The sequence below is a fragment of the Syngnathoides biaculeatus genome, chromosome 17, assembly GCF_019802595.1.
Source record: "Syngnathoides biaculeatus isolate LvHL_M chromosome 17, ASM1980259v1, whole genome shotgun sequence".
Classification (NCBI taxonomy): Eukaryota; Metazoa; Chordata; class Actinopteri; order Syngnathiformes; family Syngnathidae; genus Syngnathoides; species Syngnathoides biaculeatus.
The window spans coordinates 18827922-18855569 of NC_084656.1; the positions used below are offsets into that span (position 1 = coordinate 18827922).

Below are 27648 nucleotides of genomic sequence, written 5' to 3' on the forward strand. Positions count from 1 at the left end.
ATACATAAGCCGCACCCGTGTAAAAGCTGCAAGTGCCCACATTGAAACCCACATTGATATAATACATATAACACGGTACACAGAAACAGTTTTCAAAGTTTTAATAACTTAGCTTAGTTTATCATAGCAACAACACGGTAGCACGAATAGGGCTGTTAAAAAAAAAAAAAACATGCCGGTAAAAATAAACAACCGTGGCAGCGACACAGTAGAAACACGGTAGCACAGCACTAACAGGGCCGGTTTAAAAAAAAAAAAACCACACCTAAATCACTGAGACGCGGCAGTAACACCGCAGCAACAACGCTAGCACAGCGCTAACAGGGCCGGTTTAAAAAGAAACATACCAGTAAAAGTAACTTCCTCGGCACATATATTCCACCGGTCTCACGCTTACCTTTTTCGCTCGAGTGCCCCCTTGCGGCCGTTAGAAAAAAAAATGCCCAAATTAGCCGCATCATTACCGCATAAACCGCAGGGTTGAAAGCCTGTGAAAAAAGTCGCGGTTTATAGGCTGGAAATTACGGTACATAAACCCATTACCCTCCATTAAGATTTGGATTAATTAAAAGCTTTGATATGAATGAGGTCCTTCGAAAAATCTGTTAGCAAAAAGGCACGCGCGTCAAAGTCATTTTTACTGCGAACCACATCACGGTTATAGTGTCAATCAGAGGGCCGTCAGGACTAAAATATCAATGTATAACTGCCTCATATTTTTCCAAATGTACAACAAATTGATAACAAACTAGCTTTAAAATCAGAAGCTAAGCTGTTACAAAACATTTCAAAAGGGGGACTTGTTCCAAAGAAAAGGCCTGCAATTCTCATCGCATTAAAAGTGAAGACATTTTGCAATTTCATAATTTAGCATGAAACAAAGTTGGCACGTGCTTTTCTTTCGCCGGGCATAATTAACGATTGGGCAGGCCGGATTTGGGCCCGTGGGCCCTGAATTTGACACCTGTGCGGTAGAAATTTGAGAATGCCTACATTAAAAAGTTCTGTCATAAGTCATGGAATAACACACTCACCGATTTGGATTTGTAGCCCTTGATGGCATCAACTAGCTGAAGGCGTTCCAGTTCAGTTTTCTCCAAACCGGACCCTAACAAAACAAACACAGTCAAAAACGTGTGCCTGACGGGCGGCTTTCACCGTTGAGCCGTTCCTCTCGAGGCGCACCCAGCAAAGGATGGACGGCCACGCGGGACAGGTCCATGTCCTTCACTCGTCTGATGGACTCGGCCGACGGGCTGGGCCGAGACTTGAGGTACTGCTTGTAGGCGTTCTCCGAGACGCGGTGCATGTTCTGCAGGTCCTGAGAGTTGCTGTGCGCCGACATCAGGTTGGCGGCTTCGTCATCCAGGATGCTTTGAGGCACGCGGCCGAACACGCCGTCCGAATCTGCGGGGAGACCCCTTTTGCGTTTGATACAAATGGGACTTTTTGGTTCTGTTTCTACAAAAAAATAATAAACGCCCGACCTGCCGTGTGCTCTGGCGTGGCCAGCTGCATGGGTTTGCCCAGGAAAAGGTGAAGGTCAAAGACGAAAGGAATCTCGTCCGGACAAATCATGCTGTAGGCCGTGCCGCTGCGCCCCGCTCGGCCCACCCGACCTGGGAAGTAGATACCGTTGAACATTTAGTTGACGGACAGAAATTAGGATAATCCTATTTTCCTCTTGTTTAAAATGGGAAACCTCTTTTAAAGACTTCATGCAATCATATTTGAAGAAATTATTACATTTTTGTTTTTTTTAAAAATCCTAGAGTCTTTTAAAACATACTAAATAATCCATAAAATTAACACAAGGGACGACAAAAAAAAATCTAGTAAAAAAAAAAAACAAACATGAAAAAATAAATAAACAAAGACAAATGATCCTCAAAAATCCTATCATTAAATATCCATCCATTTTCTTTGCCGCTTATCCTCACGAGGGTCGCGGGGATCATTAAATATGTTATATATAATATTCAAGATGGTGACATGGTGGATCAGCTGGTAAAGCGTTGGCCTCACAGTTCTGAGGTTCCGGGTTTGATCCCAGACCCCCCCTGTCCTCGTGCCTGCGTGGGTTTCCTCCAGGCTTTCCGGTTTCCTCCCACATCCCAAAAACATGCCCTCACAGTTTTAAGGTCCCCGGGTTCAATCCCAGACCCACTTGTGTGGAGTTTGCACGTTTTCCCCATGCCTGCGTGGGATTTCCTCCCACATCCCAAAAACACGCAACATTAAATGGACACACTAAATTGCCCCTCGGTGTTATTATGAGCGTGAGTGTTTGTCTCTATGTGCCCTGCGATTGGCTGGCAACCAGTTCAGGGTGTACCCCCGCCTCCTGCCCCTTAGCAGCTGAGATAGGCTCCAGCACTCCCCGCGACCCTTGTGAGGATAAGCGGCTATGAAAATGGATGGATGAATGAATATTACAGATGTCACAGAAATGAATGTTTACATTGGAAAACATTATTGACAGAAAATTATATTGGTGGAAAGTACAATTAAGTTTTAAATGTGATTACATTAATACAACTCAAATTGCTGCTTATGATGGTGGAAATGCATATTACAATTTAGAGATAAAGAAAAATGGGGGGATTTCTTTAATTAAAAAAGAAAATATATATATATATATATATATATATAATTGCAAAGATAACAACTTCAACTTCTTGTCAACTGACACAAAGTACATGCAGTTTAATAAAGATTAGCTCCAAATAGAACATCCATCCATCAATTTTCTTTGCCGCTCATCCTCACAAGGGTCACGGGGAGTGCTGAAGCCTATCCCAGGTGTCAATGGGCAGGAGGCGGGGTACACCCTGAACTGGTCGCCAGCCAATCGCAGGGCACAGTCACACTCACAATCACACCTAGGGGCAATTTAGTGTCCAATTAAAGCATGTTTTTTTGATGTGGGAGGAAATCGGAGTGCCCACCCGGAGAAAACCCACGCAGGCACGGGGAGAACATGCAAAGTCCACGCAGGCGGGGCCGAGATCGAATCCGGGTCCTCAGAACTGTGAGGGCGACGTTTTACCGGCAAACAGAATATTTGTCAGGAATTCTAATTTGATATCCCCAACCTTAGGTTCCAATTTCTTGCACCATAAACCTTTCACTGATGTGTACGCCCCATCTCCAATCTGCCGTTTTCTCACCGACTCTGTGCAAGAAGAGCTTTGACTTGGAGGGAAAGTTGTAGTTGATGACGTTGTCCAGCAGCGGGATGTCGATCCCGCGAGCGGCCACGTCCGTCACGATGAGCACCATGGCTCTGCGGTGCACAAACTTCCCGATGTTTATCTTCCTGGCCGTCTGATCCAGGGCGCTGTAGATATAGGCGCACTCCACGCCTTCCGACGACAGCAGCTGTGCAATCGCCGCGAACGTTAGGATCTTGCCCAAACGCGACGCTTCCGGGCGGTTTTATAGCGGTGCGCTGACCTCTTTGATGTACTCCACGTGATGCTTGGTGGCGGCGAAGACCACCGTCTGCTCCTGAGGCTTGATCACGTTCCTCAGGAGGTGGAGAAGCAGCGCCGGCTTGTCGTCCACCCGCAGGTGGAAGAACGACAGCTTTGGGTAAGAAAAGAAGGCACTTGAAATACATGCCCACAACTTAATACTTAAATTATTAGTATTTTTTTTTATTATTACTTTTATCAGGTCACTGAGCTTAGAGTCCACATCCAAACGGATCAGCACTGGTTCCGTCAGCCCTGGGAAGAAAAACAACTGTCACGCATTTTTTTTTTTACAGATTCTACTCAGAACTAGCAACAACCCAAGCACTTCCCATAGACTCACAAATCTACAAGTTACAAAAAGCCATATATGTCAAAATCATGTTTTGTGGTGAAAAAACAGATGGGTCCATACCCACTGCCGTTTTTTTCATTAATAACATCCTAAAAATCATGCATTACATGATAGTGGCCCTTTAAGTGATTGTCAGAGCCAAGGTCACATTGGAAATAATCTCACCGGCTTTGGCAAACTCCACCAGCAGCTTGGGCAGCGTGGCAGAGAACAGCAAAGTCTGTCTAGTGTCCGGAAGCCTCCTGATGATCTCCTGAAGCTGCTCGGCGAAGCCCATCTCAAACAACCTTGAAAGGGCGAGGAACGTTAGCGCAGACGTTCGTGGGATTCGATTTCGAGCTTGCGAAAGGAACGCGCGACATTTGAGTCACCTGTCGGCCTCGTCGAACACCACGTACTCCACTTTGTTCAACTTCAGGTTCATTTCCTGGACGATGTGCATGAGACGGCCGGGGGTGCCGATGATTCTGGAGGACACCGAGAAAGGTTATCGACACGAAAAAGACATTTTGATCGTTGTACGGGACATATTGTGGGAAACTGACTTTTTAATTGCTTGTATCCTAATAACCAGGTCTCGGCAGGACCTGTACACCCATGCTTGACTCACCACAAGTCAATATTGTTTTTATCGAAAACTCTAAATTGTCCATGTGTGTGAATGTGAGGACAAGTGCAAAAATTGACGCATGGATGTTTCCTTTAAATAATGCCAATCTGAACAACGTATCGTTCTAGACTACAACACAAAACGCCAAAGTTTTGTTTGTACTCACATGTCAGGGTTCTCATGAAGCGCAGCAAACTGGTCTTCCAAACTGGTGGACACAGAAATTGATTTACGAGGACACATTTGAAAGTAAACATAAAAAAAAAAAAAATAATGGGGGGGGGGGGGAGAACCACACCTGTCCCCACCGAGGATCAGGGTCGTCTTCAGTTTCGTGAGCATCCCCAACTGCAATGATCAAATGAGATGAAATATAACTTATTTCCACGCTTTCTTCATGTCATCCCGCTTGTCGTCTTACTTCTTTTGTGAACCTCATGGTCTGCAGGGCCAGCTCTCTGGTCGGGGTCAGGATGAGGGCCCTGGCCCCCGTCTGGGCTTGCGGCGCCTTCAGCTTCTCGAACATGGGCACCAGGAAGGCGGCCGTCTTGCCGCTGCCCGTCCGGGCCATGGCCACGACGTCCTTGCCGTCCAGAATGACCGGGATCGTCTGTATGTGCGGAGGGTGAGATTAGCGTATATCATATCAATATAAATCGTGCATATTTGAGGATGTAAATCGAGGACAGAGCTCACTTTTCTTTGGATTGGCGTCGGGACTTTATAGCCCTTCTTCATGATGCCCTTGAAGACTGGGTAACAGAGTCCTAGCCACACACAAAAATATAATTTATCAATACAGCTGCAATGAAAGTACATTTTTTATTCAGTGATATCACAGTTCATCCTTTGCAACCCTCGCTATATGGCAGATATTTTTTGATATGGTCTGCATATCACAGACATTCACATATCTCGTGGTCATTGTAACTGCATTGTTTAACTGGATAACAACTATTTTTTGCCATATTTCAGAGTGACACAAAGTCAATGAAATGTTGTTTGTTGTGGTGACTCTCACCCATGGATTGAAATCCTCCAGATTTCTTCTTCTTCTTGTTCTGCGCCCGGACCAGCTCCCTGGTGTCCGGCTCCACATCCGATAAGCAGTCCGATGCTGCGGGGAAGCGCAACAGCTTCCCCCTGGACTGTTGGAAATAGCAAATAACGAATAAAACAACCTAGTTTACAAATGATAGATGTTATCCAAAGATAATGTTCTGTATGTCCCCTGATTGTGGGTATTAAATAAAATAGACTATGTTGTGCAACATTGGAAGGCCTAGCAGTCAACATCTTCTTCACAGCTCTAAGATTTTGTTAGCACTTCTGCCAAATTTTATTCTATGCAGTCCAATTACTGGCGAGCTTTTTTGTATGTTGAACACTGAAAAAAATTATTTTGCTTTTTTTTAACTCGTTATTACAATAATTCCCTATGTTGTTTCTATTTTTTTCCCTTTGTCAAATGGAATCCAACAGTATTAAAGTTGTACATGACGTATGTTTACTTTATAATGGCCATTTACTATTTCCAATCAAAATTTTTCAACCTGAACAAATTTTGAAAACAAAAGTGTGAAGGGGGCATCCGGATTTGAACCGGAGACCTCTTGATCTGCAGTCAAATGCTCTACCACTGAGCTATACCCCCGATACACATCGCTCGCCAGAGTGGACTCAATACTCCTAACCCCGTCCACGAACAACCTAAGTCCGAGTTTTGACATATGTTGGCGTATGACAATAATTCATAAGACTTACTGAATCATCGTCTTTGATTTGGACATCCAGTTCGAAGTCTCCGTCGTCAGAGTCTGACTTGGGCTCTCGGCCGGCAGAGTGCTTCTTCCGTTTAGTCATCTTCTTCTTCCTTTGCGCCATGTCGAAGTTTAAAAACGAGTCTTCTTTTACAAGCCACGGGTCGAAAAGAACACAACAAACTAGTTTGGAAAGTTCATGTTGTGTACGAAAGGCGCAGCGGCGAGTCAGGCCGCCATGTTGTAAACACGTGTGAACTACTTCTTCGTCTTCTTCTATTCTTCTTCTATTTCCGCTTCTTGACTGCCGAGAGTCGGTTGCAGTTCTCGACCGCCACCTATTGATTGGCATGAAACGTACAGGTCTGTTGACTTTCCAAACAGGAATAAGAATAATAACAAATTACTTTGTACAAATACACACTAGCTACAAGAGCCTGAAAAATGTAATGATAATCTATAAAATAACTGTATCAAAGAATAAAAAAAGAACATCAAGACCTTTCACAAAATTTAAAACCACAGAACAAAATTACCATTTTCTATGCTTTTGCTATTGATAGGTATGTGTTTGAGTAATATTATAATTTATTCTATTAACCACTGAAATCACAACTATCAAACAACAATGCAAATATTGTCATTCAAAAGATGCATTTGCAAAACATGAAAGAGCCAGTGCATGGCACAGTGGTTGACTTGTTTGGGCGTTTGCCTCACAGTTCTGCGGACCGGGGTTCAAAACTCAGCCCCACATGTGTGGAGTTTCTCATCAATACGTATTGGTACCCCAATAAATGCCACTACCCCAAGTACTCCAAATACAATGACACTCTCTGTATTTAAATATTTCAAATGCACTAAGGCACATGTGTCAAACTCAAGGCCCGGGGGCCAGATCTGGCCCACCACGTGATTTTATGTGGCCTGCGAAGTCAAATCTAGAGTGTCAATTTCCATGATTTGTCTACAAATCTGTACCAAAATTGCAAATTGTCATATATCACAGATGATAAAGTTTGAACAAGCATTTCTTTGTGTTACCAAATGTGAATAGTTTAAAAACACATTACCCTTGATTTCTGATTCCAAAACTTGTTCATAAATTGATAGTGTATAAATATGATGAGATGATGAAATATTTTTGTTCCACAGTCATAACGGCCCTCTGATTGAAATCGGAACAACAATGTGGCCCACGAGAAAAATTAGTTTGACACCCCTGCTCTAAGGCACAATAGATTTATATAAATATATAAATTTCACGTCCAAAAAAATTGCTTACCAATAGCTATCAACTTTAAAAAGGATTTATACTCCAATATTGGACACCTTGCCCCTATAATCAACAAATGTTCACTGATTGGATTCTACACTTATAATATAAACGTTTTAAAAAAGTTTGTTTACAGTATTTTTAATTGATTTTACGGTAAATAAAAAAGTAACCCAAAAGAGTATGAATTTGTCGCTCGGAAAGGACTTTCAGCGCGCAACTTTCGTCTCGTTTACTGGCGGCCGGAGCGGGTTTGTTTTGTTTGTTTATTTATGTATGTATTTAAATCGCCCGGCGGAAATGTGTCCTTCGGATGATAACGCCGACACTAATGTGGCAGCCAAAACGTGCTGTTTGAAGTCAAGCGGGCTGACGTACAGTAAATAAGTCAACGCCATGGCGACGGCCCGCAGCTAATGCCATTCGTATTCCCCTGGCGGAGCTCGGCTGCCGTGGCCTGGAGCCCAAAATCGGTTTGCGCGCGCGCACACACCATCAAAAATACACAAACACAAGTGTCGTTTTTTTTTGGTTTTTTTTTTTTAAAGACCATGTATGTAATTCAAGGAGTGTAAAAGGTGATCAGATTATTTTGGCTCGGGAATCACTTCCACATGGTGTGAGTCTGGCATTTAGTTACGTGACGCTGCTTATGAGTCACCGGGGCTTTGCGTGGCCGTGAAACAAACCCCCCCCCCCCCAAAAAAAAAAAAAAAGTAGTATGTTTTGCTAGCTTTATCCCATCTCTCATAAATCCCTTTACGAGAACTTTCACCTTCATCCATGACACCTACCAATAACAAATTGATTCACGGGGGTGGTAATGTAGGCCGTGATGAGCTGGATGCTGAGCTGCGGCTGAGTGTGTGTGTAACCTTTACATTTTTTTTTTTTTTTTTTAATGTGGCGCAAGTTGTGTCAGCGAGAACACATTAATGCGCAAACACTCACCAGTGGCTAAGTGCGTGAACGCGAGTCATTAGGGGAACAGATGTCAGAGTCATGTCTCAGGTTAAATTTGAGTTGAGGATGTTCCCGTGTGGCGTGCGTGCGGCGAGCAAGCAGATGCTGCTGCCTCTAAGCCGGCGAGATTGAGGTGGCGGCGTGGGGGGGTTGTGGGGGGGGGGGGCTGTTTAAATTAAGAGATTTGCGGAGTTGGTGATTTGGGAAGGCCAACTTTTAAAACAGTGGCGGAGGTGGCTTGAAATCTCTTTTTGTTTATCGCTCCTTGTGATCACGAAAACGGTCGTCCCTCGCGCAATTTTACATCAGACATCATTTGAGATTGCAGACTTTAGACACGCGTAGAGAGTCGACCGAAAAGCAAAACCGGCTTTCGATCCCGGTCCCCACCCCGTGTTGAGTTTGCATGTTCTCCCCCCGTGCCTGTGCGGGTTTTCTCCGGGTGGGCACTCCGGTTTCCTCTCACATCCCAAAAACACGCAACATTAATTGTACACTCTAAATTGCACCTTGGTGTGATTGTGAGTGCGACTGTTGTCTGTCTCAATGTGCCCTGCGATCGGCTGGCGACCATTTGAGGGTGTACCCCGCCTCCTGCCCGTTGACATCTGGGATAGGCTCCAGCGCTCCCCGCGACCCTCGTGGGGATAAGCGGCAAAAGAAAACGGATGGATGATTCTTCGTGTTTGCAGAGTATTCTGATTTCTGGAGGGTGGCGTGCGTGTCTAGCACACTTGCCCGCTTCACAGTTCTAAGGTTCGAGTTTGACTCTTGCCTTAGGAGTTGAGCCCGATTCATTCTCCCGAGCAACAAGTGCCAAAAGAAAAATGTAACCACAGGAATATCTCAATAAATTCGTATTACAGTGTTCCTCCACTATTCGTAAATCCAAATATAACTGCTCCCCCCCTAAAACAAGCTCTGCCTGATGACCAAATTTTCTCCAATATTCTAATTTATTAACTCTCCTCTACCCTGCAAGCCTACTAGAGTTCAAAGGGCAAACTCGTTCCAATGTTTGTAGTCCTGCGAAACAATTCTCAAAGAAAGTCCACCAAATGTAAGCATATGCACACAATTAGCCACGTGTCAAAAATGCCTCCTGATTTGCAACCCGCTCTGCATTGCAGCAACGCCAGGGCCGCGGCGCCGCGTCAACGTGATGCCGCCACCCCCAGTGACAGCGGCAGATGGTGACGGGGCCCCGGGCGGTGCCCCCGCTGCCCCCGACGCCCTGGGCGCGGGGACAGAGCAGCCATGCACAAAATACGCGGCCACTTATTGCGTCTGAAGATGCTGAAGGAGCAGCTCTTACGTGCTACATGCTTATTATTGTATGCTTGTGAAAAATGCAATAAAAATATTCACTCATCCCTCCATTTTATGAGCTGCTAATCCTCACAAGGGTTTGCGGTAGTGCTGGAGCCAATCCCAGCTGTCAACGGGCAGGAGGCGGGGTACACACTGAACTGGTCGCCAGCCAATCGCAGGGCACATAGAGATAAACAGTCGCACTCACAATCACACCTCGGGGCAATTTACAGTGTCCGATTAATGTTGCGTGTTTTTGGGATGTGGGAGGAAATCCCACGCAGGCATGGGGAAAACGTGCAAACTCCACACAAGTGGGTCTGTGATTAAACCCCGGGACCTTAGAACTGTGAGGGCAATGCTGTAACCAGTTGCTACACTGTTCCACCGTAATAAAAATATGCAGTGACAAAATTATTGTTGCCGGTCACGCCGTAGCTTTACACATGTTGCTAGGGAAAATTTTCCCTGCGGAAAAATCAGCACCCTTACTGTGCTGTTTCATGGCAACCTGGGGTCAAGGGTTTTGCTGCCCCCGAGAAAGGACGGGGGGAGAGGAAAAAGTAATGTATTTCCATCTCCTCAAAAAAGTACATTATTTGAACAGATTAAAATAAAAATATAACCACCATGGTATATTATATACATAGATAAAAAGTGCATGTACTAATCTTTTCTACTGTGGTGGGGCAGTGCCCCACTTGCCCCAAAAGCAATATGGTCCCTGCTAATTATATCCTACAGAAACATATTGTTGCCACACCCCAAAAAAAAAAAAAAAAAAAAAGATCACGTTTCACATTGTAATGTGAATCATTTCACGTTATAATGTGAATCGTTTTCACATTGTAATGTGTATTTAACCACTTTATAATGTGGATTGTTTCACATTATAATGTACAATTGTTTCACATTATAACGTACAAAACGATAAATAAATAAATTTCACCCCTCCAAAAAAGGCAATTACTTCCCGTTCGGGCGGGCGGTAGCAATCTGCTTCCATAAGACACCATTTAGTCATTTAGTGTTCCACAAAATGTGAATTTAGTGAGCTTTTTACAGAGTCGTGGTGTACCCGAAGATTCCCTCTTGCGTGAAGATTGCCTCTTACGCGTGGATCAAGAACATCTAAGTTTATGTATATAGAAAACCTGGGTTGATGTACAGGAATGTATATGGTTTGATATATAACTCTAAAAGACCTCCACCCGCCTGAACCAGAAGTTTATAATGTGAAACGATTCACATTATAACGTGTAATTAATCACATTATAATGTGAAATAATTCACATTATACTGTGAAACGATTCACATTATAACGTGTAATTAACTGCATTATAATGTTAACCATATCATGTTATAATGTGGTAGTGACCTGTTTGTTTTTGGTGTGGCAGCAATACGCTTCCGTAATATCCACTCACACAGACACACACACACACACACACACACACAAAAAATCGCAATTGACTCGGGAGAAACTATTATCAACATTGAAAATTGTCATTTAATATCATTTCATACAGACAATAAATCTGAGCAATTTAATTGTTTTTTGCAACACTTTATGACAAGGTGGTAGTTTAAATATACTGGAGGACTAAAAACTGCTCTGAATTCATACCCATTTAATACACGTATCAAAATCTATGCATATGCTTCCTTAGATGCACCATTATCCTAATCACCAGGCACTAAAACAGCCCTTTCGCTACAACACCCAACCAATATGGCCGCACATGGAAAATGGCAGGAGTGACCTCTAAGTACCTCACGTGGGATTTTTTGAATTCACAGAAAAATCTGCGAGTCCTTTCAGGGCAATAAAGCCGAAATGGCTTATTACACTTTCACCGGAGAAGCCGAGACCCGTGTGCAGCGTAAGGAGAAATCCAGCTTTAAAAAAAAAAACTTAATATAGCGCTGCTTCTTTTGCCTTCCGCCGTGCACCTTGCGGCGGTCTCAGGGACGTAATCACGGGAGATGTGACATGAGCATAAAAGGGATGCGAAATAGCCCCAGATGATGTTACTACGCCCTTTTTTTTTTTGTCTTCATTACGCAGCCCGAATGTGGAACGCCGCGGTCAAACACTTCCGGGTGACGGCTAATTATGACCGCTGGGCTGCGATATAATAGTTTCATATCATGCCCCGCGCACTTGTGGTTACAAGGCTACGTGTGACGACAAGGCCCGGAGAGCAAAATTAACTTTTCATGTATTTCCCTCCGCACCGCGTCGCTGCTTGCTCGCGTAGCCGTCGGCTCGCTCCTTCCTCTCTTTGGTTTGCTGCGTCTTAATTGCAATTCCATCAAGAATTTAAAGCCCCCCAACTTCTTCCCGACTTGTCAGCGTCAGTAAACAGACGTAGCAGCGGAGAGAAATTTAAAGCGGTTATTGTGCGTCAAGATAAGTCGGGGGAAGATTCACTTTAATCACCGGCGCACCACTGGACCCTCCTCCTTTTCCCTTCTCCAGCTTTATCACTCAAAGGCTGGATGGAGTGGCTCTGCGCTATATTAATATATAATATCGGATAAATAAGGACAGCAAGACCGTGGGGGGAGGGGAGGGGAGGGGAGGGGAGGGGAAGGGAAGGGGGAGTAAGAGCAGAAAAACAACAGTTGAGACACAAATTGCATGTTGCTGCAGCTTTGGGACTTAAAGTGTTCTAGTTTGCGAGAGAACATTGAGAAAAACAATATAAAGTTGAGGTCCAAATTGCAGCCAACTATTGAATATTTCTCTACAATCAAGCCAGATGTTTAAAATATACATAACAAATCTTTCCTCAAAAACACAGCACTGTTTGACACAGTTTCAAGTGTAAAAATATTATTTGAGAAGAAAATATATGCACACAATAGTGTATATAAAGGGAATAAAGAATGTCTTCATAAAATGTAGATGTTGCTTATAAAACATCAATATTTGTGAATACCCATGTCAATTTTTTTTTATAAATAAAATAAATGAAATACAATAATTGTTTATTTTCTTAGAAAATCACAAAAATTGGGGGAAAAAAAAATCATCTGTCAAGCTTTTTTAAATTACCATGTTTAATCCTGAATTTTTTTTTTAGTTTAATCAGAGTTTTAAACAAAAGAGCAACCTTACATCATCTATATGTATTTTAAAAAATATATTAAAATATAAAATTCAATGTTCAGTAATATGGCTCCAACAATCCGGTGACCCTTATGAGGATAAGCGGCCTGGAAAACGAATGGATGGAATAAAGAACATCTTCATAAAATGTCGCTTACAAAACATCAACATTTGTGAATACTCGTGTCAATTTTTTTTAAAATGAAATACATTTTTTTCATGAAATTTGAGAATAATTTTGTGAATTAAAAAAAAAATCACAAAAGTGGAAAAAAATAATTCGTCAAGATCTTTTTAAATTAACCCATATTTAATCCTGGAAAAAAATATTTAATCAGAGTTTTAAACAAAAGAGCAACCTTACATCATCTATATGTATTTTAAAAAAATATATTAAAATGTAAAATTCAATATGGCTCCAACAATCCGGCGACCCTTATAAGGATAAGTGGCCTTGAAAATGGATGGATGGAATAAAAACATCTTCATAAAATGTAGATGCTGCATATAAAACATCAACAATTGTGAATACCCATATGTCATTTTTTTTTTTAATGAATTTATTTTTAGAAAATCACAAAAATTGGGGGGAAAAAATCATAATCTGTCAATCTTTTTTTTAAATTACCACATGTTGAATTCTGAAAAAAAAAATATTTAATTGAAATAAAAAAAAACATTTTTTTTTTAGGAGCAACCTTATATCTTTTATATTGGTATTAAAATAAAAAACTCAAACTTTAGTAATATGGCTCCAGCCTGGAAAGTGGATGGATGAAAATTTATGATCGAGTATTAGCATGTAAAGTGAGCTACTGAGAACAAGAGTGGGCTAACTCCACATGTTTTGACATTTTGCAGGAGACGAAATGAAATTTCTGCCTACAAGAGTGGTCTACATCTACACACCGCCCAAAAATGCTGATTACGATAGACTGCCCCCTATATGTCAAAATTGGAACTGCAACGGCGTTAGCCCATTCTAGTTCTCAGTGGCTCGATTAAGCCCGATGGTTTTCGTGTGCGTGTCCTCTCGTGGCGTTGCTCATGAAGTGTCATCTGGCGTCGACGGCACCCGGCCGCCGAACGCTTCCCACCGCTGGCACGTCTCGCCGCGTTTCCTCCGTTCGCACGTGCGCTCTCGCCAAAAAGTGACTCACGACTTCAGGCCGCGGAGGCGACAAACAACGAGTCGGCCGCGCGCGAGAGCGCCGAGCTCCGGACGACGCGGCCGCTCTCTGATTGGCTGCCGTGATAACGGAGAACGCCGTCGGCACGCTAACGTACGGAGGTCAAAACGCGCACGCGCGAGGGTCACCGGCGGTCGTCTGCTTTTGCTCGCGGAGGCGGCTTAGCACAAAGCCCTGCCTTATCCGCCGGCATTACGGTCTCTTGGAAAGGATTTCGTTTTTAATTCTTGATTAGATGGAATTTTCTCCGCAGTGTGCAAGCGCGTTGATACGCGAGATAATAGCGTGTTTGTTTGAAAGTGACACACACACACACACACACACACACGGCAACCCATTTAAAGGTGAGGCTTTTAACACATTGTCCGATAGGAGCTATTGTTAGAACCGCTGGATTATCAATCAGGAATTAATCCTAATGGATGTGTGTTTGCGCCACACACTTTTCATCTTCTTAATGAGAGGATTTATTTCTTGTTATTCTATCGCAAGGGGATCAAACCCTCACTTCCATTTGAACTATTTAGTTCCCTCAGGTTTTCTCTTCCTCATCTCTTTTGGCCGCGTCCCTACTGAGAAGTTCGGAGCGTATCCCTACGCGTTAGCGTCGCAAAACCGAAGCATTGCTCCGTATCAAACATAAAATAACAGCTGGTGGGGCGCTGCCCCTAATGCAGAGGCACGACTGATAGAATTGTTGATTTGCACCAAGCAGAATTTAGCGAGAAATTGACTAAAACTGGAATCACAGCTGGTGGGGCACTGCCCATTATCATCATCATCATCATCATCATCATCTCTTTTGGCTGCTCACCAAATCCGCTGTGAGAAATGTTAGGATCTTATCCACACACAAACTGGAATGAGATCAAATCTCTGGTGGGGCACCACCTATTACCACTAAAGCAGGGGTCACCGGCGCGGTGCCCGCGGGCGAATGGTAGCCCGCGAGGACCCTATAAGGCGCCCACGAGGTATGTTCTAAAAATACCATAGGCCACAAATTGTTACGATTATTTGTGCTTGAAATTCTGAATCTGACTCGCTTACGTGAATTAAAACTTTAAAATATCTGTAATGTCATTTACTACAATAAATTGAAACGAAAATATTTTCTGTACGTGTAATGAACTGAGTCTGAAGTTTGCCGCAAACAAGTCACTTAACCCTTCATACGATCGCCACTCGCGAAGTAGCCCTCAGCCTCAAAAGGGTTGTTGAGTCCTGCACTAAAGCATAGGAACTACTGACCTAAGGGTCTATTCAGTGGTTGTATATTTGGCTTTTTCATTTTTTTTTGCATGAAGGAGAATTTAGCAAGAAATGGATCAAAAACTATTTGACAGGCGCCACAGTGGTTCAGCTGGAAAGCGTTGATCTCACAGTTCTGAGGACCCGGGTTCAATCCCGGGCCCCGCCTATGTGGAGTTTGCATGTTCTCCCCGTGCCTGCGTGGGTTTCCTCCGGGTGGCTACTCCGGTTTCCTCCCACATCCCAAAAACCTGCGACATTGATCGGACACTCTAAATTTCCCCTAGGTGTGATCGTGAGTGCGGCCGTTTGTCTCGATGTGCCCTGCGATTGGCTGGCGACCAGTTTGTGGCGTACCCTGCCTCCTGCCCGTTGAGAGCCCGGGATAGGCTCCAGCACATCCCACGACCCTTGTGAGGATAAGCGGCAAAGAAAATGGATGGATGGACATACATAAACTAGTGGGGCACTGCCCCAGTGGTATCTCTACTGACTCATTCTTGAATAGATTTTTAATGAGAATTGAGTACAATTTTTCTAGTACACAATTTTCATCTTCTTCATGAGAGGGTTTATTTCTCGTTATTCTTTTGCAAATGGGCATGGGAGGGTCACATCCTAACTTCCATTTCTTCCACTTAGCGCACTCACATATTTTCCTCCTCCTCCTCCTCGTCATCTCTTTTGCCTGAGTGGCTGCTGAGCTGACTGACTGCCTGCATGGCTGCCTCCCTCCCTCGCCGGACTGGCTGGCTCGGCAGTTCGTTCGCCGAACGAGGCGCTCGGGCTGCTTCCCCCACCCGCCCACCCCCACCCCAAAAGGTGGCACCGCTGCGAGAATTTCCCCCGCTCCAGAAGCAGCAGTGCCGGGACCCGCGCTCCCCACGTCATCCTGCGCTGCATCCATGACTTTACACACTTGGCTGGTGTACGGGCTTGGATTTATTTTGGTGCTCAGCTTGACACAAGGTCAGTATAAAATTGAATTTCTTACCTTATTTTTTAGTATTTTTTTTTTTTTTTACGTGGGGAAAAGTAAAATCTTTTCAACTTGGAACAATCAATGGTATAAGTTGTACGGTTAATTTGTTAGAAATTGTGTCTTTTAAACATTTTTAGGCCACTGCAGAGGAATTGTTAGATTACGACAGGAGATATCACCGACAAGCCAAATTCCCAATAAAATATGACTTTGGTCCACCGTAATTGCTTCAAATCCACAGCAAATATCCATCGTCGGCAACTCAAATTTCCCTACAGAGTCGTAACAATTGACTGGAGCAGGGCTTTACTGTAACCTTTTGTCACGTTGGGGGGGGGCGCAAAACCACGAAAAAATTAAGAGCCCGAGACGACGGCGCGCTTAACTGATTTGGTCAATTCCGATCTCCAACCCCCTCAGGACCCCCCCACGGGGCGCCATGTTTATCAATCACGCAAAGTCCAATAATGGCACTAATGAGATGAGGTGGCAAAAGGAAGCCTACGACGAATCTGTAAGCGCAGCACCTCGGTGGGGGCGTCTTTGGGAAAGGATTTGGATGCATAAACTAAATTATATTTACATGACGAAACGTAATCCAGAATATTAAATTGTTTTTTTTTTGTTTGTTTAAAGAGTGATACAGGATTAGGTTTTTTTTTTCCTTCTTATTGGGACTGTAACTGCAACAAACGTCACAGCGAGAGCTTAACGACACAAAAGCACATTCTCAAATGCATCGGAAGAGCTTTTGTGCATGATTGCTTGGTATCAGGACTTTCCAAATGTATTAAAATGCATCATGTATTGCTGTAATACAGACATAAACTAAGAAGACAGCTATGAATTTATGACAACAAACATGACCCCCCAAAAAAAACCAACAAATTGCCTGTTTCAAGCCCAATTTCAACATTTTTGTTAGGATATATTTACATAAATTGGAATTGATGAAGAAAAATCAAGTAGTTGTTTATGAATTTAGAATAAATAAATAATTTTGTGTAAAATCTTACACGGTTCTTGTGAGAAAGTAAGGAATCGTTACATTTGGGGCAATGCTTACAGTGCCCCACCAGGTCTTGTAATTCGTTACACGACAATGATTCAGTTGAAATGTGTAGAATGAGATCATAACCCTTATATGGCTATTTGGACCGTCAATTTTGATGAATTGAATTTGGTCGAAACAAAAACGGTAGATATCGATTTGAAAGTTCAGCTAATTGTATTACAAAATCGTATTACATTTTTCAAAAACACTACAAATAAAAAACTATTGTAGAGACTTTTCTACGGTCTGTTGGAACTCAATATTTCACTTAGATATTGGGCCAGTGGCCCACGAGCTGTACTGATTTGGGTTTTTTATGCACAAGTTTGGCAATTCTGCATTGGGCGCGTTAGAGTCATTGTCCCACCACCTGTTCTTATTTCCTTTTTTGTTTAACTTTGTAAGTATTCATAGAAAAAGATTGGCAATTGATGGTACGGGGCATTATTTAAATCAGGCGTGTCAAACTCATCTCTGTCGCGGGCCACATTGTCATTATGGGTTCCCTCAGAGGGGCATTATGACTGTAAAACCATAAAAATCATTAATCACCTTAACATATTTACCGTACTGAGCGCACCTGGTTATTAGCCTCACCCAGTACATTTGGAAAGGAAATACCATTTGGTACATGCATAGGCCGCAGCCGTGTAAAAGCCGGAAGTTCCCACATTGAAATCGACTTTGAAACACGAGAAGAAAGACAGCACACAGAGAGTTTAACACTAGCGCCACCGCGCTAATGGGGCTGGTTAAAAAAAAAAAACATACCGGTAAAAATCACTGAGACACGGCAGTAACACGCTAGCTAGCGCAGCGCTAACAGGTCCGGACCGGTAAAAGTCACTTCCTCGGCACATAAATACGGTCTCACTCTTAACTTTTCCCCTCAAGTGCCACCTTGCGGGCATTAGAAAAAAAAATGCACAAATCAGCCGCATCACCGCATAAACCGCAGGGTTGAAAGCGTGTGAAAAAAGTTGCCGGCTCATAGGCCGGAAATTACGGCATACATGAAATTTTGGTACAGATTTGAGCAAGAATCTTCTCCGTTACCGCATATTATTTGCCTTTGCGGGCCATATAAAATGATGTGACGGGCTGGATTCAGCCCCCGGGCCTTGAGTTTGACACCTGTGGTCTAAATGTAAACCTTCCTTCCTCATTAGAGTAAACAGTATCATTTTTACATTACAGTGGGTGTACAAAACAAGTAGCTGACAGTGAATTCGACCACGGTACCAGCGGAGTGAGACTCTTTATAATTAATCAATGTTTTCTGCACAAGAACCTAGTGTGCAGTCATAATAAATTGGATTGTACCAACGGGGGGCAAGGCGGGAGGGGAGAACGTCTCTCCACTAAGTCCTCATTACGTTGACAAATGCTCATAACTGGGCAGCTCCTCAATGTTTCATGAGCGCAGCCAGCGTGCAGCCTTGCATGCTAACGAAAAGTTAATTCAGCTTGTTTTGCCGGATGTAAATTGCCGTCATTTCCATCCCGCAACATAACTCAGGAGCCCTTTCCGCCGCTCTAATGGAATACTTAGAAGGCCCCTGAGGTGGTACAAATTTGGGAATGGACTCAAAACAAAGGGACGCGACCAAAAAATAAAAAATAAACTCATATAAAGTCGTACAAAACTCAAGGTGAAGTCATCATGCCAAAGGGATTTATTCCGCAGTTTGTTTTTCTGCTATATGACAATAAATTTTCCACAGATTTGAATAAGTGTAAATAATTCTTTGTTTGTTTCAATATGTGCTGGTTTTCCCCGGCGATCTCGCCTTAAATCAGCTGTGATAGCCTCCAGCCGACACGTCGCCACAATGACAATTGGAGGTGTAAAAGTGGATAGATGAATAATTTATCATTCCATAAACACAGAACGTATATGACATAGAAACGATAGTGAACACGTTAGCCGCTAGCATTAGCGGCTAGCCTCGTCATCATTGACTTGCTTGCTTTTATATATGGTGGAATCTCGAAAGCGTCACTTTTTAGAACACCAAAAAGACAGCATGTTTGTTGAGCCATTAATAATAGTATTGATTAATTAAAAAAATGTGAAATTGACCAAATTTGGACATAACAGTTTTGGCACGACGTTACGTTACCTTATTTCTATAAATCCCATTTGCAAATGATCGTTTCTAACGTTACTCGAAAAATCATACTACCGATCACCGGTGAGCTATTTATAGAACAGGTCTGCGGACTACTTATGTGGTTCTTGGGGACTGGCACCAAGATGGTGTATCACCAAGAGTGGGGAAATACAGCACGTCTCCCCGAAGGTCTGGGACGAACTTCCGGTCCCGGCGAGGCTTTACACCGATTCTAGCAGATTTTCAAAAGTGATTTTTGTAAGAGCATTTGCGGCGGGATTAGTTCGCTCCTGAAAGCTCCATCCCGGCTTTGGGGTTGGCTATTTAGCGCCGGCCGGGCGAGTGAGAGGCTCGTGTCCTCTGCGGGCCGCGGCGGATAAAGAGGGCGGATTGGTTTCAGCTCCAAAGCTGATCTTCCATCTTGTGTGTGCGGGCTTAGGGCCGGTCAGTCGCAGGTGTGTGCGATCGCTCTGAATTCACAAACAATCCCCCTGCTGAAACCCCTCCGGGGTGGATTCGGTCCAGTCCCTTTCTCGAGAGTCCTGTGGAAATTGTAAAAAAGGAACCCGGATAATTCCTGAAAAAAGTCGTCGCTGGAGGACTCGGCGTGCTCCACTTGCGGCTGTTTGGGCAAATCATTTGAATCATCACTTGAAAAGAAAGCGTCACCCCCACCGCCGCCACCTCCATCCTGCCCCCCTTGAGTCATTTTCTGTGCCGTCGCCTCCGACGTATGCACCCTGCTAAGGCTTTGAAATGGTGAAGCGCTACTGAGGCTGAGTCAGTCACTGTTAGCCCAAAAGCTTGAAAGGAGAAGATCACCAGTGCGTCTTTTTTTTACGCTTGTCACTCAAGATGACGTGGAAAAAGAAAAGCAGCCCCCCCACCCTCCAAACCCCCCTGAGATGAATCCTGATGGCTTTTTAGATTAACTTCTCTTCAACTACTGAGCACAATACTGTCACCAGTTCAAGTGGCTTACTTAAACTGCCTCTGAAGGGCAAAGTGCTTTTTGTCTGCTAAAAAAAAAAAAAAAAGAGCTCTTATGTAGGATATGAATCGAGAAAACTACACGACTGCAACTCGCATGCATTTGTAAATCATTTTCCGTTTGTTTCGAGGCAGAATTTGCGAGCTAAAGCTAAACACCTCCAGAGGCCACTTGCATTTGCCAATCACACTTAACACAGAGAAAGTGAGATATGAACTAATGTAGTCGAAATATGGAACTGTACATCTGTACAACTAAATCATTCCATACAATAACTGGGAACAGCTGGTGGGGCACCGCCCCCAACGGTCATAATGCAAAGTTGCCACTGACAGAAGGGCATTTCCATGTCAGCAAGATTTTATAAAAACATCAATCCATGCATTTGCTTTGCCGCTTATCCTCACGAGGGTCGCAGGGAGTGCTGGAGCCTATCCCAGCTGTCAACAGGCAGGTGAGCGGGTACATCCTGAACTGGTTCCCAGCCAATCGCAGGGCACATCGAGACAAACAGCCACACTCAGGATCACACCAAGGGGCAATTTAGAGTGTCCAATTAATGTCGCATGTTTTTGGGATGTGGGAGGAAACCGGAGTACCCACCCGGAGGAAACCCACGCAGGGACGGGGAGAACATGCAAACTCCACGCAGGCGGAGCCAGGGACAAACCCGGGACCTCAGGACTGTGAGGCCAACGCTTTACCAGCTGATCCACCACGCTGTGCCCCAGATATGAACAAATTTAGTCGAAATATGGATCTATACATAGTATGAGCTCAGGTATACAGATTAATCACGTGACTAAAATATTGCATAAAATAACTGGGAACAGCTGGTGGGGCACTTGCCCTCAATGCTCCTAATGCAAAGTTGTCACTGACAGAAGGGCCTCTACATGTTAGCAAGATTTTATAATAACAGTTGTTAAAATATACAAATGCATCATGTGATTTTTAATTCAGTGTATTTTAATTATATAAATCACGAATCACTTTGTAATAATAGTGCTTAATATTTTGGATGACTTGCCACAAAGTTACTCCCAAAACAAACATTTGTTATATACTGTGACTCCCATATGTGAATCACTCCTCTTATATTAAATATAACGCGCACACACAAAAAAAAAACAGTTGATTGTACACTTCACCCGCATGACCCTTCTACAAAGTCATCACTCGATAAAAACTTTCTTTAGTCAGGTTTTGTACTAAAATGACGATGAACTTAAAACTTACAGTGTATAATATATGACCTTCAACAAACGACAACTTGAAATGAGATGATAAAACGTTCATCTATTAAATATAAAACACAGATAAGAACAGCTCGTGGGGCGGGGTTTATCTGAGAATTTAGTAAAATGTTGAACACATTTTGATCGCGAGAAAATGCGTGTGATGTAAATAGCATCCTGTATCCCTTAGTCACAAACCACTTTGTAAGACGAGTGCTAAATATTTAATATGAATTCCGAATAAACTTCCACTTTTTTTTTTTAGCTTGTATAACCTCAAATGAGTGAAAATACCTCTAAGACAGGAGTGTCAAAAATTGTAGTTATGATTTTTGTCAGGGGCCCATTATGACTGAAACTATAAAAATCTTTAATTGACCCATCATATTTACACATTCAATTTACCGACTAGTTTTGGAATCAGAAATCAGAAATAATGGCTAACGATTGTTGATGTATGGTCACACTAAAATGCTTGCAATATCTCAATGTCATCATTCATGATATGACAATTTGAAATTTTGGTTTAGATTTGTACAAAAATCATCGACGTTGATACGCGTGATTTGCCTCCGCCGGCCTACATAAAATCATGTGGCGGGCCGCATCTGACCCCCCGGGCCTCCAGTTTGACACCTGTGCTCTCAGAGATACTAGCAAAATACATAACTGGTTTGCCCGCCTGACTCAATAAAGTAATTGGAATATTAAACATTATAACGACTGTACAGTATATTTCATCACGTAGTGTGAATAGATAAAACAATATAATATCAATCAACGGCAAATACTGGCCACAAATGTATTATATTAATCTCCGTGATTGTGTTCCACCACGACTGTAGCAATAAAACTGTTATTAGTATTTGGTTGAATTATGTTTAACGTTCCTCCCGTAGACGTTGCGGTAGCAGTTGGTGATTATTACCTTTTGTGTGCTCCCGTGCAGTGGAGGCTCTGCAGTGCTATGGCTGCAACATCATCCAGGGTCAGCGCTACGTGGACGTGGGCTGCTCCAACCCAGAGGTGCTCACCTGCACCCACTCGCACAAGGGCTTCAAGCACCGCTTCTGCATCAAGACGGAGAGCAGTGAGTAGATCGGGCCTTAATCGCGAGAAATAGAACGCATACCGAAAGACCAAGGAATGATTGCAAAGTAGCTTTCGGACGTTAAATCGGCATCTGACCTTTCTTGGACCTCAATTTGCCAGATGTTATTTGCACCCGCGGCCACCGCCGCCCGCGCTTGACTTTTGGCCCGCACGTCTTGAATACATCAAAACCCCGAAGCAGTGCTGATAATGAATGTGCGAGGGTTGTGCAGGATGCTTCCTCCAATGGATTCAGATAGAAATTGTGAAAAGTGCAACCGTGACTTTTTTGGGGGTTTTTTCTTTACATGATTTGCATCAAACAGTTCTGAGGTTGGGGGTTTGAATTGGAGTACGGTGATGCCTCGGTTCTCGACAACAATCCGTTCCAGAAAACGGTTCGAGAAGTGATTTGTTCGAAAACCAAATCCATGTTTCCCATTGTAATTAATGAAAAAAAAATAATGCGTTCGAAGCCTAAAAATTTAGGCTTTTTAAAGCATTTTTTTTTTGCTTTTCCTGATAATAAACTGCATAGTAGAAATACATGCATAGTTTAAATACTTTATGTAATAAAATAATTTAAGAAATATATTTATTTTTTGCTTAAAATGTATGCTTTTAGTAGCAGACAAAGCGCGTCGTGGGTCAGCTGGTCTGGCCACGCGCAATATGTGATTTCCGGGTTTTGTCAGGGGCGTTCGAGTTCCGATTTTTGCAAATAAATCTCAAAAATTTTCGTTCGAAAACGGGGGACGTTCGAGGCTTTACTGTAATTGGATTTTCACTTATGGATTTAAGCATCGACAAATGGGTCATCATAATTAGAAATACAACCTACACACTTTTTGTTAATACTGAGGGTATTACTTCTAGTTTACGGAAATTGCTGTAGCCCCCACCCAGAAAAAAAAAAGGAAAAAAAAACACAGCTGGCCCCGGGTTGTGTAAGCATAAAGGAATTTTTCAATATAATTCCTTTCCGATAAATTCATACTTTTAAAAATGTTATATTTTTTAACTGATGGAAACATACTTAAAAAGTCTTATTTTTTTACTGAATGAACTACATTTGAATAGTATGACCTAACCCAAAATCCCCAATTACGCTGTAATAACAATTATAATTTTGCATGAATTTCTATTAAGGATATTGTATTGTACAAACCTCATATCAATGGCTCCACATGTCAGGTGTTTTAGGATTCCTTCATAAGCATAAGTACCACAACTTCATCACTACTCCACATGTGTCACACTCAAGGCCCGGGGGCCAGATCCGGCCCCACCACGTAATTTTTCTTGGCCCGCGAAGGCAAATCATGTGCGCTAACTTCCGTGATTCTTGCTAAAATCTGTACCAAAATTTCAAATTTCATGTATAATTATGATGAGGTGATTAAAGATTTTTATGGTTTCACAGTCATAATGGCCCTCTGAGGGAAACTGTAACTACAATGTGGCCTGTGACAAAAATGAGTTTGACACCCCTGTACTACTCTGTATTAAATATAAAAGGCATAAGACCAGCTGGTGGGGCACTGCACCCCCACTCAACCCATAGATGCAGTCCCCTATGGGAGTAAATATGTGCCACCAGGATTTGAATTTGAAATGCCACATAAAACAGAATAAGGATTTGAAATGTAAAGTGATCACATTGTAAATTTTCAATGTCAACAATTCAACCGGCTACAATTCGCTGTCTGAAATTCACCGTCTGCGCCACCAGGCAGGGTTGCCCCAGGTCCGAACCGAAAACCCAGCCAATCGCAGTAACGCTTTCTTAGTCACGTGACGTCACATACTAAGAAAGCGGAACTGGATTGGCCTGCTGTTTGGTTCCCATTGAATGAAGGATTTTTTAAAAACTTACTTTAACGTGTCTTTTTAATAAACTTAGCTTTGTACGTAAAACCTATGGTTAATCCGAAATCCCAAATCACATTGTGATAAATCATCGTTATGTTTATACATTTTCTATACCGTAAATGATGCATTGCCGGACAGACAGACCGAGTTGGAGGATTTCTTTGTTCTCTAACCCAGATAATGCACCCAAAATGAAGATATTTATTTGGCGAATATGTATGGGCCAGCAGATGATTAAATGGTGATGAATGCGCTGTGGCGAGCCAGAGGACATTTGCTTAATCATTTCTAATCGTACTTCAATGGAGCTGTTCTCGGGGCCGCCGTCGTGAATATTCACTTAGCCGGGTTACGTAACGCCCGCCGTTTTAGTCGCCTTGCTGAGTCCGTGAGAAGCCGCCCGCGGTGCCGCGTCGAGTCGAACGGGAGGATGCGGCGGACGTCCTCAACAGGGCGGCGGTGATGGTCAGATGCCGGCGTGGGCGCGCGCATACGTCCAGATGTTCCCTCGCTTGACGTCTGGAAGGCCAAAGGGCTGATGAGGCACCTTTTTTTCCCCCTCCTCCTTCTTTGTGAGAGGGCGAGCCGAGATGAAGGCTGACACTACCACACTGACTGACAAACACTTTGTCAAAATCATCAAGTCAGCCCGCAAAAACCTCGAGCTCAGACCTCTGCCAAGGTTTAAAATGTTTACAGTAATCCTTCGCAAAATCTCGGTTCATTATTAGCGAATTATCAATTTTTTTGGTCTGTAAAACCTTCCTTTGTTCTTTTCTAAACAGCCTAAAATGCCACAAGAAGCCGCCAAAGCCCTGTCTGAATAGAAATTGGTGTCAAGGAAGTATGTTGTCATGTTTTGTATGTAAGAAAAGTGCTAACTTTAGCCTGGGTTGTTAGTGGAAGCTCCGGATTGATGTCACCGCATGTGAGCGTTCACGTGTATGAATTTAGCAGTAACTCCAAAATTCCTACGCAGTATGTGTTATCCATTCATCCATTTTCTTTGCCGCTTATCCTCATGAGGGTCGCGGGGCGCGCCGGAGCTTAGCCCAGCTGTCAACGGACAGGAGGCGGGGCACACCCTGAACTGGTTGCCAGCCAATCACAGGGCACATCGAGACAAACAGCCACACTCACAATCACACCTAGGGGCAATTTAGATTGTCCAATTAAAGTCGCACGAGGAAACCGGAGCGCCCAGAGAAAACCCATGCAGGCGGGTCTGGGATTGAACCCAGGACCTCAGAGCTGTGAGGCCGATGCTTTACAAACTGATCCACCGTGCCGCCAGTATGTGTGAATATAATTAAATTAATTAATAATCGAGCCAATGTCTTTCTATAATGCTTGCGGCAATTGGTGTCAAGGAAGTATCTTGAATGGACAAATCTCGACTGAGAGACTTAACATCTTTTTATGCGGAGAAGTTTAGTCTGGGTCAGGGGTGTCAAATTCATTTTTGTTGCAGGCTGTGAAATGATCAAAATCTTTAACGGCCTCGTCATATTTACACGTGAGATTTATGAACTAGTTTTGGAATCAGAAATCAAGGGTAATGGATTTTTCCAACTATTTTGTCTGGAAATGCAAAAATGTTTGTAATAGCTCAATGTTATCATTCATGATATGACAAATTGATATTTTGGTGCAGATTTGAACAAAAAAAAAAAATCATGGAAGTTGTTACACATGATTTGCCTCCGCGGGCCACATAAAATCATGCGGCAGGCCAGATCTGGCACCCGGGCCTTGAGTTTGATACCTGTGGTCTAGGTTGTTAGTGGAAGTTGATGTTCATAACTGTATTGAGACAGAAAAATGTATGAGTAGTCTGCTATTAACAAATTCACTAATTGCTATCTTTTTTGCGCAATTTCTGTAATGCTCATAGCAATTGGTGTCAAGGAAGTATTTCGTAGCGATGTACCCCAAGTACGTCTCAGATGAAGTTAGTTTAGCTCGGGTTGTTAGTGGAAGTTAAGGAGAGTCTTCACCTTATGTACATGCTTACTTCCAGTGTATATATTCAAAAATCCAAACAATCTGTAAGCCATTTCACATTTTTAGGGTAAAGGCGTAATGTGAGTTGTAAATATGATGCCCGTTACCATTATAATTCATATTAGGACACAGAAAGAGGGAGGAGCAAAAAGAGGAGTTGATATATTTGTGTTGTCTTACCCGCCAAAACCTGTAGGATTACAATTTGTTCAATTCATCTTTACATTACAACAACTTTGGATGGACGCAAGTTTCTATATTTAAAAAAATTGCTGTCAGGAAGATGCACAAACAAACAAATTGCGATGAAAACATAACCTCTTGAGAAGAGGTCAGAAAGTAAATAAAAGAAGGAAAAAAAATGCATTTTGACATTGGGGGGATGTGACGCTTACGACGGGACCGCACTATTAATTATAAAGATTTCGAGTCCCCGATTCTGTGCTCCTTGTGTCCGGGGAACGTCAGGCCGGATTTCGGAATTTTCCATATTTTAATTCGAACGCTGAGCCAGGATGCAAAACACAATTTGACTCCCATTTGTCTTGAGAAATTATGATTTGTATTGCATGTTCGGGATGGGCTGTTGCAACATTTCTGCAGATTATTTAATCAACGACAAATGGATGACGTATTTTCCCAAATGTCATTTGCTGTGCCATAATAAAATTTGCCGTCTTAAAATGTGTTAATTCTCTGTTAACGACACACCTCAAATTAACTTTTCACTCTCATAAAAATGTATTTGTACTCTAATACACTAGTACGTGGGTGTCAAACTCAAAGCCCAGGGGCCATATCTGGCCCACTGCATAATTTTATGTGGCCCGCGAAGGCAAATCATGTGTGTTAACTTCCATGATTCTTGCTCAAATATCTACCATAATTTCAAATTTCCTGTATATATATGTTGAATTGACAAATATTTTTATGGTTTCAGAGTCATAACAGCCCTCTGAGGAGACACTGTAGCTACAATGTGGCCCGCGACAAA

The 27648-nt window shown here is 42.9% G+C and overlaps 1 protein-coding gene and 1 non-coding gene across 2 annotated transcripts in view; both read right to left on the reverse strand.

Moving 5' to 3' along the window:
• The window catches only part of ddx54 (DEAD (Asp-Glu-Ala-Asp) box polypeptide 54), a 51644-nt gene that overhangs the window by 19244 nt on the left and 4752 nt on the right, over positions 1 to 27648 (reverse strand). Inside the window, exons 2-16 of the mRNA XM_061802125.1 lie at positions 22615 to 22756; positions 6206 to 6539; positions 5463 to 5589; positions 5138 to 5208; positions 4863 to 5051; positions 4740 to 4789; positions 4608 to 4649; positions 4203 to 4298; positions 3997 to 4118; positions 3670 to 3731; positions 3457 to 3588; positions 3171 to 3381; positions 1488 to 1619; positions 1186 to 1407; positions 1035 to 1108 (exon numbers count right to left, since the gene is read on the reverse strand). Coding sequence (XP_061658109.1) covers positions 1035 to 1108; positions 1186 to 1407; positions 1488 to 1619; positions 3171 to 3381; positions 3457 to 3588; positions 3670 to 3731; positions 3997 to 4118; positions 4203 to 4298; positions 4608 to 4649; positions 4740 to 4789; positions 4863 to 5051; positions 5138 to 5208; positions 5463 to 5589; positions 6206 to 6539; positions 22615 to 22756 — 2006 coding nt within the window. The remainder of the gene's footprint in view (positions 1 to 1034; positions 1109 to 1185; positions 1408 to 1487; positions 1620 to 3170; positions 3382 to 3456; positions 3589 to 3669; positions 3732 to 3996; positions 4119 to 4202; positions 4299 to 4607; positions 4650 to 4739; positions 4790 to 4862; positions 5052 to 5137; positions 5209 to 5462; positions 5590 to 6205; positions 6540 to 22614; positions 22757 to 27648) is intronic.
• Positions 6024 to 6095, reverse strand: trnac-gca (transfer RNA cysteine (anticodon GCA)). The gene has a single exon. It is a non-coding gene; the product is annotated as a tRNA-Cys (tRNA).